The sequence below is a fragment of the Channa argus genome, chromosome 15 (assembly GCF_033026475.1).
Source record: "Channa argus isolate prfri chromosome 15, Channa argus male v1.0, whole genome shotgun sequence".
In the NCBI taxonomy this organism is placed as follows: domain Eukaryota; kingdom Metazoa; phylum Chordata; class Actinopteri; order Anabantiformes; family Channidae; genus Channa; species Channa argus.
In genome coordinates this window covers 22,611,690-22,627,996 of record NC_090211.1, presented here as the reverse complement: position 1 = coordinate 22,627,996, position 16,307 = coordinate 22,611,690, and the positions used below count along the sequence as shown (strand labels likewise).

Genomic DNA, 16,307 nt, shown 5'->3' with positions numbered 1-16,307 from the left:
ACCCAAGGTTTAAATCTTAATCTTAAAAGTAAACAGTAGCTAAAAGTGTTAAATATACCAGGAAATAACATGTTCTAAGTATCGGTTGTGTTTTCATGGTTATGTTTAGATCGTTTGATTTGGTCGACACCAGTTTGAATCAGTTTCGACTGTTAACACAACCTGCTGCTTCAAACTCTGAACATTCACGAGTCAAGTCAATTCTGGAGCCAATTAGGGACCAGTCCTGAGTCAAAAGTCCATTTGTGTTGAGTCACTGTCTGCTCACCTGGTTTGAACCTGGGGACCTTAGGGGACAGCAACGCTGTCTCCTAAAGTCTGATCTTCATGTGCAACACTGATGACATTTTTGTGAGAACAAAATCTGTGTAGGATGTTGCTTCAATTCATGCAAAGTATCTGGGGTCAGTGAGGGGTCAGAAGCCTGAGTGTGGCTGCTTTGGGCAGCAAAGTACTTTGGTTAAAGTCAAACGAAGATGGTGGTTTGATTAAAAGGTTCATAAATGTGAAGTGGATCCAACCTCAATGTGTCTAAACAACCACAAACCAGTGTGATGTTGCTGCAGTCAGACCAACTGGATGTTCTTAGGCAGAATAACCCAAGTACAGGTGAAGAACAAAGGACTGGGAACATTTTACTCACATACTCAGAAAACTTCCCCCATGAAAAGCGATTTGCAGCTGTGTGAAAACATGGCTGTGACCTGTTTACTCAGCCACTCACCCAGTGTCAGCTAAGCTCCATGAAACCCTCAGTGATCGGCAGGTGTAGCTGATGGACTGAGGCAGGACTGTAGATCTGCCACCAAACCACTGTGAATACTGTCTCAAAACAAGGACTGACACTGATTTTCTTACTGCAACATCTGTTTATTGTTCTCCTCACACATCACGTCTTTACAAACAGCGGGTTTTGCCGCAGCACGATCAAAGCCGGTTCTTCCCCAGAGCTGAAGATCTGAAGAAGACCTGTACTCAAACGCTGCCAGTTTATTCTTTGATGTAAAACACGAGTTAGTGAAGATTTTACAGGAAAGCGAAGCCTCGGAGTCGACAGGTGAACTAGAGGAGAACAAGCTCCGACCTGAAGGTGTGTGTTTGTTTCTACGTGACAGAGCATCCGTAAAATCCAGATACCGATGTTACGAGTTCTGGACACGTCTGAGCTTAACATCCACTGCACAGGAGTCTCCAAAGTCCTAAAGGGCGAGTTGTGTTTTGTGTACAGATGTGTTTCTAGAAATAATGTTTTTTTTATGTCAAACACACTCAGGGTCTTCATCCGCAGAACTGAAGCAGAAACAGGAAGTGCACCTCATCAATAACACGTCTCCATCATGAAAAGTTGTCATGTTGGGATTTTAGCTGCATGACCTTGTGTTTGCATACAAGGAATTAACTTGGACGTCACCACAAGGCTCATTCAAAATGAATGATTTGAACTATATCCTGATAATGTTTGGCATCTATCGCTCAGCTGAACCATGACACATCATCACCTGTCTGCACAGCAGTGACACTTTCAAATTCATTCTGAGAAAAAGTGAAGTTAGGTCAGACGGTGTAGACGGTTTTGGGGATGCAGACGCCATCTTGTGATTGATGTGGTCAGTTTACCTGTGCCTGCCTCAGTGCTCAGGTCACCTGCAGATGTTTTGTTTCACTAAAATGTTGTTTAAACCCTTGACATTCGATGGAGGCTGAAATAAATGAAGAGTAAGAAAAGGGACATGGAGAAACTTATAATAATTTTATCCAGTGGTTCTGTGTGTCCCACTCCTGAAGCTGAGGCTGTGATGGTGCTTTTTTGAATGATGACAGAAAATAAAAACACAGACTCCAGCTGTAAGCAACAAAGGCAGGAGGATCCTCACAAGATGGAGCTGAAAAGCCAAATTATCAACATAGTGTGACATTAATTTTATGATTTCTATACACAAATCAACGTTTTATTACAAAGTTTTATGTTTCGAGTCTGTTCTCCTGCAGTTTACACATGTGATCAGTGATCGTCTGAGAATCTCTGAACAGGTGATGAATGCAGCAGCACAGCAGGTACGTCACTCCACAGCTGTTGCTAACAGGAGGCTAAAGCTACAGCTTCTATGGCAGCGTCATAACTCCAGAGAACTGCTGGTGCAGCAGAACAAGCACTAATTTTTTTGATTGTTCGATTTAGACTTTCTCTCACTGTTGGGAGAAATAGGCCACAGACGTCCAGAGATCTTTCACACATGTAACACAAAGCAGAAGTGTTTCTGTGAGGAGTGATAGGAAAATGATGCTTTTGGTGTTTTTTTTAAAAGCACAATGGAGCAGAGAGTGAAATATTAACAATGTTAACCAACAGGAGGTGAACACAGTGGAGCATTTATTAACATAAGACACAGATCTGCTGGTGAAGACCAAAGCAGAGGTACAAGGACAGAGAATGGGTGGACAGGAAATGCTCAGTAGCTCAGGCGTTAAAACAACCCTTCTTACAGCCTTTGTCCCACTGCGCCTCAGGGACCAAACCTCAACACGCTGCAGTCCTGGGACTTTGTGCTTACGTCAGCTTCCCGACATGAGCAGGAGGGAGTGGTCCGATCCAGTGGTCGGAGTGGCTCAGCACCTTCATGCCCACTCTTCTCTTTCACCATCAGATACATTTGCCATAACATTGTTGGTGACACGCGTGTAAAAACACACTCTGAATACAAAAGTGAGCTATGTACAATATCATACAAACAAGTTTCAGAGTTAGAAAGTGGATTCAGGGAAAAGGATGCACACGAGCAGAGTCCCGTCCTGAGCCGTACGACTGAACTTTGTGATTCTCTTACAGGACCCGAATAGGTGAACTTGATCGAATGTTTAACAGTTTTGATAATTTACACCAAAAATATTGTTGTTGTATAAATTTAGCAACTGTTGCAACAAAAGTCACATCAATGTGGGATTTTCACAGCAGTGATTTCTCTGCAGATTTTATTCAGGGTTGTGTCTAATGCAACATGTGTCCAGGAGGTTGTGATTGTATATCAAGACCTCAGGACTAGTGCAGGCGCAACTTTCAGCTTCAGAATGTGAAAAGTAGCACAGACGAGGTGGAGGAAAGTTTGCAGTGTGCTGGTTTAGACATTCTTAAAACAGGTATAAACCAAAAAAGTGATCTGAAACTTCAAACTTGCTGTTTTTGAGGGAGTAGAAAGGTGCAACTACCATTTCCTGCAGACGCCCATCGACTCATACGACAACTGGCGCATTGGAACTATGGAGGGTAACAACGTGTTAGTGGTTAAGTGGGGACGAACTTAACAACAATGTTCATAAAAGTAACATCACGGTTGTTTGGTTAACGTAGGTTAAACGCTCTCAAAGAAGCATCGTTGTAAAGTACTTTGGAAAGTCTTAAGGTAAAACAGTGCAGACTATTTCACTGCTACTTGATAAAAGCTCCTTGTGCTTTTTATCGGTTTAATTGATCTGAGCAACAACACAAACCACAGGTATCGTGAAAGCGCGTGATGGTGCCTCTGATGTAGAAAATCACTTCTTGCAGCAACGCAGAGACATTACGCCATTTTGCAAACAAGCTGAACAAGCAACAATCCAGATTGTGAGACCTGACTGAAATGAAGAGGGAACAAGAGCATCAGAGGGTGAAACACAGCAGCAGCAGTTTGGAGCTGTGCCGTCAAAACCAGGAGAAAATGGCAGCAAGCACATCTCAGCATTTGCAGAGGTTTCAGGGTAGAATCTGGGCTTTTAGTGACTGCGGATCAGTTAGCTGCTTCCTCAGAGCTGAATCTGTTTTGACCAAAACCAGAAGGACATCCTGTCTCTCTTTTACTTGACACAGTGTGTGTGTGTGTGTGTGTGTGTGTGTGTTGTCCAGCAGAGGGACACATTTCACAGCACAGTGATGATTCTAGAGTCACGTACAGCTAAAGAGAGACTGTGCTTTTAGAGGAGACAGCATCAACTGGAGGGAGTGTGCAAATCAAAATCAGCAAAACTGTCACGAGACATTTAGTGCTCATGGCAACCACAACGTATGTACATGTCGATAAACCAATCTGTAATAAAATCTCAGAAATTAATAAGAATAATTAAATGACTGCAGTAAACCTTGTTCAGAGGAAGTGACACCGTCTGTGTTTTGTGAGAAGGCTCCTCGTCTGAGGAGAATACAAAAGCCTGCAGTCTGCAGCTCAGCTTTGTCTCAACAACTGTATTTCGTGTCAGTTTTTTGGTAAAACTGCAACTATGTGAGAGAGAAAAAACACGAAGAAGAAGACGTGAAGATGTCTGTACTTTCATCCCGTTTGCTTTTGTCTGGTGCTTCGCAAACACATCCTTTGATCTGAGTAAACCTCACCCAGAGCCGACGGGGGGCTACTCAGACTACGGTGTGTGTGAGAGAGGGATGAGATAAGGACAGGTGCGCGTGTGTGTGCGTGTGTGTGCGTGGCTTGCTAAAAGGATGCTTCTTTTTACAAGTGAATCTCTGCAGCGCACAGATCCTTCAGTGGGTTTCTTTGGTCCAATGTGGCCTCCAACCTCCAAACAGCCCACATCAAGGCCTGTCCTGGGACTTCACCGTCATGTTCGGCTGTCAGCGTGTTCCTCCTTCAAACGGCAGAAATCTCATTCGTACAGTTGTGAGAAAGAAGAAGAAGAAAAGGCAGCAGGACACTGTTGGTGGTTTGATGTGTTCACACAGTTGAGTTTCTACCAAAAACAGTTTCAAGAGATTCGTACTGAATGTGAAAAAGTCTTTGAAGAGTTTTTTCCTATCGGTTCCTCGGGGGTTGAGCGGGCAGCAGGGCGAGGCCTAGACCTGTGTGGAGTAAGAGCGGTGCAGCGTGGCATACCGCCGGGCCGGATGGGCGGCGCACTGCGGCGAGTGCCGCTCCGACTCGTCTACACTTCGCTGGAAATGGAGCGAGACGGTATGAGGACATCGGGGGTGGCGGGGAACCGATAGGGCTGATGGTCATGTGATCTCAGCGAACGCAGATCCTCGCGGAGTCTGCAGGGGAAAGACAGGAGTGAGAAAGACAGAGGACGGGGCAGAGAGGAGGCGAGGGAAGAGGAGAAAAAAGCCAAGAAAAGAATAATCAAGAGCGATGCACAGGAGGAGGAGGTGAGAGAGAGGAAGATGCAACAGAGCCAAAACAGAAATAAGGAAACAGATGATGGAGATGGCGAGGAGAGGAAATTCAAAGTTGGTTAGAATGGTTGGACATAGGTGTTGTAAGATGGGGAGGAAGAGGAGAGTGCGGGATGCTGGAGGAGAGTGGGGATAAGGAAGCAGAGTGAGAGGACAGGTGGGAGACAGGAAAAGAGGCAGTCAGGTGAGGGTTAGTGACGGTGACAGACGACAGACGACCACACACTAAACTCCAAGCTTTAAACTTTAAGCTCCATCCCCAACAGGAGCCTCGGCTGAATTTATAGCTGACCTCCAGCCTGCTGCTCTGCATGAAATCTGAATAGTCGATCTGCTGACTCACCTCAGAGAGATAAGTGGCTCTGCGTCCTCCATAACAAGGACACATAAGTAGTAAAGAAGGCTGAGATGGCAGCAGAACAAATCTCAGGTGTGTTCTCACCACACTTGTACTCAAATTGATGTGTTTTTTGTTGGGAGGGGGGAGGGAGGCTTGGATCGTGCACATTTGGGGAGTATTTCACTTTTGGGGACAAAAGCAGGACAAAAGGTTCAGGTAAGAGACAAGGGGTCGCGTATGTCAGCCCCTCTTTTGTGAGAGCAGCCATGCCTCACGCCCACCCCCGCCCCTTACCTGAGGGCCACTTAACTTTTCGAGTGGACTCTCCACACAGGGCAGCGTCACCATGGGCATTCCCAGCACGGACTCCGGGCGCTGGGGTCGCGATGGAGGGGGAGGACATGGCTGCAACCGCTGGAAGTTGTTAATCACGCAGGTCACCTGGAGACAGAGAGCAGGTGTTAAACATGTCACACTACGCACCTGAAGTGTTTTGGTTAAGGTTAATAAGCCCCGGGTGTCGTAAGCCTCCGCTAACTGATGGGATTCTTCTTCCTCGTCTTCCTCACCAAAAACACAGCGATGGCCGTCCCGGTGAAGTATCCCGCCAGGACGTCGGCCCAGTGGTTGCGGTACTCGGCCACCCTGATCACGCCAACGAGCATGGCCAGACACAGCAGTGTGAGGCTGATGGTGGGCTTGGTCAGCCGCGTGCCTTTGGTCCTAAACACCAGTGTCACGTACATCTGCAGAGGCCAAGAAGGAGGGAACACGCAGTACAGCAACCAGAGGAAACAACACACACACAAATTCATTTGAATTATTTGGTTTTGGAGAGAATGAACATCTGGATGTACACAATGATTCATCAAGTCTGTTTCCTTTGTACTTTGTCACATTTGTGCTTCAGCAAAACACCAACTTTCAGTGCAAAGACAAAGAATCACCTCCCTCAGCTCCGACCTACCACTGTGTACACTGCAGCGTACACGCTGAGCGCTGCGTCCTTGGACGGGAAGGATTTGCGTGCTGACATGACAATCAGCGGGTTCCCTGTGCAGGCTCGGCGCTCTGAGATGTACTGCATGGTGGACTGGCAGCCCAGCGCTGTGTAGTTTGGTCTGCAGGCCGACAGGAAGTGAGGCGTCTGGTTTCCTGTTACCACCTGGCCAGCGTTGGCGAAGATGGTGGTGGTGAACAGGCCAAAGGCGTAGACACCTGCAAGCAAGGTCGTGTACATTTAGATGCACCGTCACATTCCACAGCTTCTCTCTTTAAGCTGAGCTGTGGACTAAGATCCAAAAAAGACATTTAGTGTTTGCAATCATTGTCCTGCTGCATCACCAGCTGGCTGAGAGCTGTTTCCACTGAATTCTCACTAATTGATGATAAATTGGACGGGGACGAACAGTCCATTCCCACATACACATCTTTGCTATTTATTTCTGCTACTTTTCTTCATCCACCTCAGTATCAGCCACGCTGCCCTCTGAAGTTCAAACTGTCCCTCTAGGACAGACAGTGAAATGTAAATATCAACAGTGGAAATCACCAGCTTGCACTGCTACGCCGATGATACACAACTATAAATAACGACTCACTCCATCCTCTCAAACTGCACTGAATGAAGAAAGTGTATGAATAAAGTAAACACCTCTAAATTTAAAGTACATCTGCCCGAAATCCTTCAAAATATCCAACAAAAACGTTTCATTAGGAATCAACAGCACTACTGTTTTCCATTCCAGATCTGAAACCTCCGTCACCTTCGACCCCACAACCTTCTTTTATCTAAAGAAAACACTTTGACTCTTGCCTGTTTGACTTATTTTGCCTTTAAGATTGTATCACATCCAGACTCCATTAGTGCGACAGCATCCTCGCTGGTTCACCTTCAGAACATTTTAATAAAGTCCAGTAATTCCAAAAGTCTGCCTCCCATCTTCTGACATAATCTGGCCAACTCAGAATCACTCTGAGCCCCAAATCAAATCTGGATTCTTCAACCTGACCTGTTATTAGCTCATATTGTGTTTGTTCATTATTTTTACTTAGATTAAGATATAATCAGATTTAAAAGACAAATGTTTACATAAATTCAGATCATTCTAAATGGTTTAGTTACTTTTCGCACCACTGTGCAAGAAGATGAAGAAAAGCATGTTACATGTTTGACAGAGACCAATATCAAAACAGCACTTTCAGATAAAGCAAGTGATAATGAGTTTCTCCTTCCTAAAATAGCATCTACACGTTATTATCAGCTGAGGTGTGAAATTGCAGAAGCTTTCACCTCATTAGATTCAGTTCAGTTCAATGCAAATTTGTCGGCTGCTTAATATTCATACGTTCCTTTCTGCGGTTGTACGCACAGCTCTGCTTGATGAAGTGGAGCAGGTCTTTTCGTTTTAATCTCGGGTCCGACGGGTTCTGACACGCCCACCTGTGCAGGCAGGTAAAGAGCAGAGAGGCTGTGTTCTAATAAACAGTGCTCACCTAGGAAGCGTATTATGCGTCTCAGCAAGGGGTTGAAGTAGCAGCAGTCTGCAGTGACAATGGTCTTCTCCTGGGTTGCTGCAGCCTTGGTAAAGAAGGCACACAGCTCTCCAACGAGAATCTGTGCACACGCACACACACACACACACACACACACACAGACACACACACAACCAGAAGCAATGGTTGGAAACAATAAGTGATTTTTATGACAGTTTATACATCTGTTAAAAATCTGGGGTTACACTCCTCAACCACACACAGAAACATAAAGTCGTTCATTTTATCTGGCTTGGCTTCAGGAACTGCAGTGCTGGTAATAAAAATGTCACCTGCAAAGTTTATTATAATTCACCACTGAAGAGAAAAGCTTCCTGTATGGTGTTAATATGGTTGGTTAGATGCTATTTCTTATTTTTCCTATTAAAGTTACAAAACCTTTGGACACGTCAGACCATAGTGTAACTTATCTTCCTTTAACCAGCATGCATGGAGGCTGTGCCCTGACCAGCCAGTAAGAGTCACGTCCTCACTTCCTTCTCACTAACGACAGCTGGTTTATACCATCAGTAATAAAAGTTAATTGTTTGAATGACTGGATGAGAATCTCTGTAGCCAGTATCTGTACTCTGTATCTGTACAATCAGAGTGAACCGAGTGTTTCTGTAGTTCCAGACACTCCAACAGAGTGAGACATCACATTTTACAGTTTGTCAGATACAGATTTAAAAAGAGTTCTTTCACATTAGGAAGGATGAGAGTAACAGTACTGGAATTATTGGACCACAAAGATGGAGCAGCTCAACCGTGAAGCTCCACCTGGACTGACCCTGTGCTGCTCAGACTCATAAGCATTACTAATGATCTCAGAGCTCGCACTACAAATAAATCCAATTAGACAGCTTCATCATCTGCTTAATCAAGCGTGGTTCTCCAGACTGTGCAGAGATGTAAAAATAGCAGCCAGCGTTACTGGGTTCTCTCAGTTCTATTGTTCTCTTAGTGAGGAGTGTCAGGCTTGTGGCAGAGGCTTAGGTCAGGTGACTGTGATCTGAACAGCGATGCTTCTCCACACTGATGATCCTTTAATGAGCTGTGACTGATCTGCATGAGCACCTCCAGCACTTAGACGCCGACACAGACCCAGTAAACAATGATACAGACAGTGATCATTCTGCTCTGGTCTGACAGAATGACCTCAAACACATCCACCTCTATCCATATTTAACCTATTCCTTACTTTACTGTCAGTTGCCTTAACTGACTGTCCCTCAACCCAATTTCAGGAAATTGCTCCCGTCCTCCATCTTGAAGTTTGTTCCACATCTCTAAATTCACAATAGACACAAGCAGTTTTCACTCCAGTATTCTATCCTGCGTTGTTATTTAGACAAAAAGAAAAAACCCCAGAGCTCCGATGTCGAGCTGACAGCTGAGCTGCCCTTCATCACAGACATCACCCCAGATGACCGATGATGGAAAGGAGGCCAGATCTCTCAAGAAAAAAGGTTCCTCATTTTCTTCTCTTCGGGATTTCTGCAGGATAGACTGAGACATTGAACTAAGCGGAAAAGACAAGAGAAATAAATGTAGAACAGTGGAACTGGAGGCGCTTCCAAAGTTCTGCTGTCTGGGGAGGAAACCAAACTACAGAGAGAAAGAGAAAGTGATGAAGGGCAAATGTGATCATGTTTCAGTCAAGTCTTGTGCTAATAAGCTTTTCCAAGTGGCTCCAGCCCAGTCAGATGAACTAATGAAATGCAGGGGTCCAGCTGGTGCGGCAGCGCTGTGAAGTGTGTGCCCAGCCGAGTGTTTTCTTCCATTAGTGAAACACAACTCTTTAAATACTAATCCGAGCCTCAAATCAGAGGTGTTAGGGACAGTGCCAGGCTGAGGACAGCATTATAGTGGCTGCTTTTCTGTGTGCTGTCACTCATGGGGTCATGCACAGCTGCAAAGCAGTGGGTGGTGACTGTCTTTAGAAGCATGAAGTACAATTAAAGCCCAGTGCTGTTTACAGACAATGTGCAAAGGAAATCGTATCATAAAACGCCCCAAACATTTCAGAATCAACCATCCAAACTCCCCTGGTGATCTGTCTCTCTTAAAGAAGAACGATGTGTTAACTCAATCATCACGAACCTTCGACTAAAAGCGGTGCCAAATCAACATGGGGACAAATGGATAAAGCAAAAACACTTATGTTGTGCAGACACACCACCACAAACATTAGCAGCCGTATGACAAACCTTTTAATTGCTGATCAAACGAACCAACACACAAACAAACACACACTAAAATACCATCAAACAACACAAATAACAATAAAAAACGATTTTATGAAATAGCATTAACGAAACTGAGCTCCTGTTCAGGTCTTTTGCAAATATTCAGAAAGTCCTCACAGCTCCCACAATATAAATACTAAAATGCTGCAAACAATACAAAAGGTGCAATGTCATATAAGAACTGAACAGAAAAGTTGTAGTGCAGCTTTAACTCAAAGTCAGTTCCAGTGACAACAACATAAACGGAAACGGTGCAATGGTCAGTGAATAATGGGCCTTAATGAAGCACAATGTGCAAACACAACATCAAATTATAATGTAGCACTAAAATCTTATCCAACGTCTCTGATAGATTTTTCACAATATCGATACGACTAATATCAAACCTAATGGATCCCACAGCGGTGAAATTCGCTCGTTAAGCAGCTCACAGGATCAGTATAAAATGCAAAAAGCATTTTTGAAGTATTTACCAAGTGGAATAAACAATGTTTATCCAAAAGCATTTATAAAAAACACAACGTCAAGATAATTTACAGTAATTAAGCAGGACCAGGAATATTCAGCTGAACTGTTGAGTTGTACGGTCTCACATCGGTGGGGATGAAATATCTGCAGTAACACCGAGGGAGCATCACTCTGCTGCTGAAGGAGCTGCACAGAGTTTCCACTGTCTGATGCAGCAAGTGACATGTTTTGTCCACGGTGGATGAAAACTCTTGCACCTCCTGCATTGGCTACAAAAAGCCTACAACTCGATTCTTCACACATTGATTGAGAACCTTCATCAAAGCAAACATGGAAGTCTATAATAATCATCTGGCATAGTGCACAGAGACATCTGTGCGAAGTAGAGATTCACTACAAAGAATCGATATCAGGGCCGATCTGGCAGGTTTTAAAGAATCGGTTTCAAAAATAAAGCTGGGGTGGGATTTAAACCCACGGCCTTCTGCATCCTAACGCAATGCTGAGCTTCCAAAGCACAAATGACCTACACTCTGTACATGCATCCCATCCTCCGTCCACTCACAGCAGCCAGTCAGAGCTCCACTTGAAAAGAAAAGAGGGGAAATATCAGATTTTAGTATTTTCTTTACGATTTGTAGGCGATTTGCAAGAGGCTCATGTAACTTTAGGCAGAGGTCAAATGTCCCAGAACAGTTTACAGCTTGTCATTCAATCCACCATGTACAGACTAACCCGCACGGTCTGAAACTAAACCTGCGCCCTGGGGGAGGAGGGATGGGAAAGTTTATGAGCGGTCAACTAAAAAAGTGACAGCAGTATACAGCAGGAATAAAGAGGAGAGGAGCAGTATGGAAAAGGTAGAAAGGTGATGAGGTTATGGGCCGTACTGCAGGGATTAATTATTCGTGTTCGGCTGCCTTGCGTGTGAATAACGCAGCATATTATATCGAGCAGCATTTCCACATGCTCTCTCTCCACTGCAGCATTTTGAGCTCCATCCCCCTCCCCAACTGCTCTTCACAGTAAAACATGACAAGGCTGCCGCTGAGCGGATCATGATTTCAATAAACGTAATTGTTCATCCACTCCACACTGTGAGAGAGCAGGTGTGTCCAGAAAGGTGTTGTTTAAAGGACACGCGAGGATCTGGGGCTGTAATGTGTCACAGCAGGATGAGCTTCAACACTGGGAGAAAGGGTTGTAGACAAGTATTACATGAACACCCACATGCATGATTTAGGTGCAGAATGAAAGAGAAGAGTGAAGTAATGCAACTTTAATACTGACGTGATTAGGTCAGAGCCCATTGTGGTTGGCATTACAAAGCTGGAGGATGTGTGTGTGTGTGTGTGTGTGTGTGTGAGTAATCAGAGTTTTATGAGTGAGTTTAGTCAGATGTGAGTGTGCGAGTTCACTTTTATTAGAGCACAATAAGTGAGGATGATTTACTGAGAGTGACATGATGAATGCAGAGGAGCAGTGGGAGTTGGGGGGGGTGACTAGAGCAGGAGTGATTAGAGAAACACCATTAAGATGAGGAGAAGAAAGAGTTTACATTAATAGTAACATTATGAATAGGGATGTTCCACCCACGTTTTTCAGACCCTTCACTACTATGAATGTGTTGGGCGACACCATTCTCGAGTCCATCAGATCTGAACTAACACGTATAAAAGCATTTTAAAGCACTGCATGAGGCGAAGCTGCTTTTGTTGGCCAGATTTCCTTGACCCCTACTTATCCATCTCCAGTAGTCCTATAAACCAGCTTTGCCCCGGTGCACATGTCAAACATTACTGAATCCTGTCCTCACCTGAGGAAAGAGCCCGACACCACAACCCAGCAGGTCCAAGTGTTATCATGCCATTGAATGGTGAGTTATGAATCACTGTCATGGTTTAGTAGGTCACTTTCCAGCATTATTGTAATCAGTTTGTGGTAAATTAGTGACATCTACTAGTAAATCTGACAGGCAGTGGGCGATGGAATTTAAAAGTGACAAAGACCATGTAGGAAGGAGGGATCACTTTATAATCCACAGAAATCTGTTTATAAGTCCATGAATCTCACCACAGAACTTTCTAAATTACCAGTGTGACCCACTATCTGCAGCTAAATCATCAGGTGGGTCATCAGGTGGGCACCCTCTCAGTAACTGGGGATAAAACCTGGATGAGTTCAGATTCTGATCAGCCTCATTGTAACTGAGACTAAATGGAAGGAAACTGACTTTTTTCAGACTTGTAAGTTGTTTTGGATAAAAGCCACATGTTAAAAATCTTCCTGTTGGAAATCTTGGAGGCCGACTTAAAACATCTCTAATCAATACTTTTACAATACTTATATGTGACTTTATGAATAATTATTGTATATAGTGGAGTTAAAGACAGGAGAGGAGTCTGGAGACAACCTGTCCTGTTATCACACTGTGGTAATGATGTCAATAAAGCTGCAATGGACAAATGAGGCGACAGCACTGCAGCGGAGCAGCGAGATGCAAATTGCTTCCATTATTTTCTCTCCTGCAAACAGCTACTTGCTCTATTCAGGCTGTGTTAGACGTAAAACAGGCAACAAGAATTAAACAGGGCGACTTATTCTATAAGCCCAAAATCAGAAAGACGACTACTGCACAGTGACACAAGCAAAACTGGGACCATAACTTTCATTTAAATGTTGTTTAGTTGTGATTGGAGCACAAATGTTTGAGCCCCAACAACTTCACACCTGTGAAAAGTAACCACTAACACTAACACTGGTGGTCTTAATAGTGGGATGGAGGACCAGGGGTCGGCGTGGCCCCTCTGAGCTTTCTGCCGAGGTGGTACAAGTACACAAAGTCAATACTCAGATAAAAGTGCAAGAATTGGCCTAAAGGTATTGTCCAAATCTTTTACTAAAATACTAATTAGATGTACTTGTACTTTAAGTCAAAATGCTCAGCTTAGGAAACAATGTATTTAAAAAATACTGATTATGATTATTATGGCAAAACCTGTACAGTCATTCTGAAAAAACCTAAGGGTCAAAGGTCACCGCTGCTAAAGGTGGAGCTGCTTTTACAATAAAACTCTTCATATTTTTATATTAAAACGACTTGACTGTTAATGTTGTCCGTCTAAAGTACACTAAAGATACTGCACTAAAGCAGGTTAAGTATCTATAACTGTACTTATGCTTAGTTACTTTCCCACCCTGGTATTTCTGGTGTCTCTGATGTTAGTGCATTCACAGCATCAATGAAATCCAAGGTGTAATTTATGACGTACAGTGATGTTAATGATGTCTGCAGGTCCTTCAAGCATTTAAACCTTCCAACTTTTAACTGGACACGTATTAAAGTTGAAACATCTGCTCTTATCAACCTTCAAACTTTATGACTCATATTAGTCATGATGGTCCACAGAGCAGAGCTAATATTTTCTAAGAATATTCAGAGAGCCTGCCACAGCTCCTGGACCGTCCAGACTGGCTGCAGCCCCAAGAACTAATGTTTCTGACAAGGTTATTCATGTGTAAAGTACAGAGAGATGCGTAGCTGTCACTGGCCTCCCATTATCCGGCATCATCTGCAGTGACTTCAGCCTCTGCGATGCAGCGGATGTTGGAGACCTGGACTAATGGATGAGGACTGAGGACATGAGGATCAGCATCACTTTGTCCCCAGGACTGTGAATGTGCTCTCAGGACACCGGCTGAAAGTACAGACACCAGCGTGTGTTTCAGCCAGACACCATGCAGACAGCACACACGGACACCGAACGCTTTCACAGGGGCGGAGGCCACTTCGCACAAACCTCGATGCATCTGCACAACAATGATGTGCTAAGAAGTGCGGGATTACACACGGTAACCGCTGTGATGCTGCTGAGCATCAGGAGCCTGTTTGTAGTGTTGTACTGTCATTTTGTAAAGAGCACAGATTAATTCAGTCGAACAGAAGCAAAGCCTCTTCATCCTGGTTTCGGAGCGTCGCTAATCCCTCCCATTCTTTCTCTCTTTCACCTTTCATCCTAGTTCTACCACTGGAACATCTGGAAGGAGGTATCTATATGTAGGTGCCCTTCTCCTTTGCACTTCCAATTTCATCCAGCTCAATTTCATGTCCCCCTTTTGCAAATCTCACATCCCTCATAAATGTGTAGCAATGGGACCAGCAGCTGCTTTATGCCTGTGCATCTGTTTTCCACAGACCATCATCTGTTTTCTAATCCGGTTATTGCAGCAGGTCACTAAGTCTGAGCCCATGCGAAGGATGAAATCTGAACTCAGGAATCAAGTATAAAACCTTGAAAAAATGTTAGCTGCATGCTCCTGAATCCTGCAGGATAAATTCCAATTTTGAACAAATTAATAAAATGTTAAAATTGCCAAAATATCTGATGCTTTAGATCCCAGTTTCATTTCCTCTTCATCCACCCAGCTTCCTTTGCGTGTCACTTTTATCCAGCCTTTACTGACGACCGCTCTCCCTCCTGTTACTTTTGCTGTGGCCAATAGATCAAATTGCCCCATGTTGATAATAAAGCTACAAATCCAGTAGGTTGTCTGTCGAATTACAACTATGGTAAACTGAGCAGTGAGTCGCATGGTAACAGTCAAAGTGGCTGCATCCTGTGACACGTCAGGCTTACGCCAAAGAACTAGCAGGGACGAAAACCAACTTCTGCACCAGCTCATGTTGTCTTTTGTCTCAAAACATCCAACATGAACCTAAAGAAGTTTGATCTCGTGTTACAGTATCAGTATCACTATTATCACTATCCTCTGAAAACTCCCTAAAGTTATAGCCAATGGTGTAAAATACTGTTTCTATGTAGAGAGTGTTTCTACTTTAGTAGCTGCTTTTTATAGAGTTCAGAAGATTTGCTTCGTTACATTCCAATGATTTGGCCATGAAATGATCATAAACAAAAAATTAAAAAAACGATGTTGCAGTCGTATGGGGACATAATGTTTAGGAGACAGAGTTTATCCACAGTGGACGCTGGACATACTGATGTCCTCCGACTTTTCAGACTTTTGCTGCAGATCCAGTTTCTACTTTTGTAATTGTTTCATGTGATGTTTTTTGTTTAACTTTTTTTGTGTTCTTTAATTTTTGTACAAAGGCCTTTTCGTACTTTGTTGTTCTTCTGTTATTATCTTTATATAACATTACATAAAGTAAAACTGAGAAAGTGCAAAACTTTCATTGTGAATCCTGCTTCTTTTGGTTGTTTTGCATCTTTCCATTATACTTTTGATTATTTTATGACATTCAAAAAATTATTCAGTGTCTTATATTTTCTATGTATGTGTTTACAGTTGTTCATAATCATCCTTCATTTAAAGTGATTTTATAAGAATGAAACAAACATGCATTCTTTACCTCTTTGTGTGTGTGGTGCCTGTATTTTTGCTTGTGCTCAGTGATGAGCTGAGATGAGCTGTGACTGTTCTCCAGGCCCAGTGGGGGCTGTGGTAACTGGATCTCAGCTTCAGATATACACAGATAGACGAGTGGACGGAGGAGAAAATAACGTCTTCGTCCTTTCATGACCTGAATTTGTTT

The 16,307-nt window shown here is 43.6% G+C and overlaps 1 protein-coding gene across 5 annotated transcripts in view; it reads right to left on the bottom strand.

Moving 5' to 3' along the window:
• Positions 1 to 824: 824 nt before the first annotated feature.
• Positions 825 to 16,307, bottom strand: part of plppr2a (phospholipid phosphatase related 2a) — a 44,548-nt gene continuing 29,065 nt past the window's right edge. For 2 of the 5 annotated variants that reach the window (XM_067477974.1, XM_067477978.1), the window contains exons 4-8: positions 7,995 to 8,115; positions 6,466 to 6,716; positions 6,068 to 6,244; positions 5,809 to 5,939; positions 828 to 5,017 (exon numbers count right to left, since the gene is read on the bottom strand). In XM_067477974.1, the coding sequence (XP_067334075.1) occupies positions 4,909 to 5,017; positions 5,809 to 5,939; positions 6,068 to 6,244; positions 6,466 to 6,716; positions 7,995 to 8,115 (789 nt within the window). In that variant the 3' untranslated portion in view covers positions 828 to 4,908. Of the gene's footprint in view, positions 5,275 to 5,792; positions 5,940 to 6,067; positions 6,245 to 6,465; positions 6,717 to 7,994; positions 8,116 to 16,307 lie in introns of all 5 variants that reach the window. The other 3 variants (XM_067477975.1, XM_067477976.1, XM_067477977.1) reach the window with 3 other exon arrangements.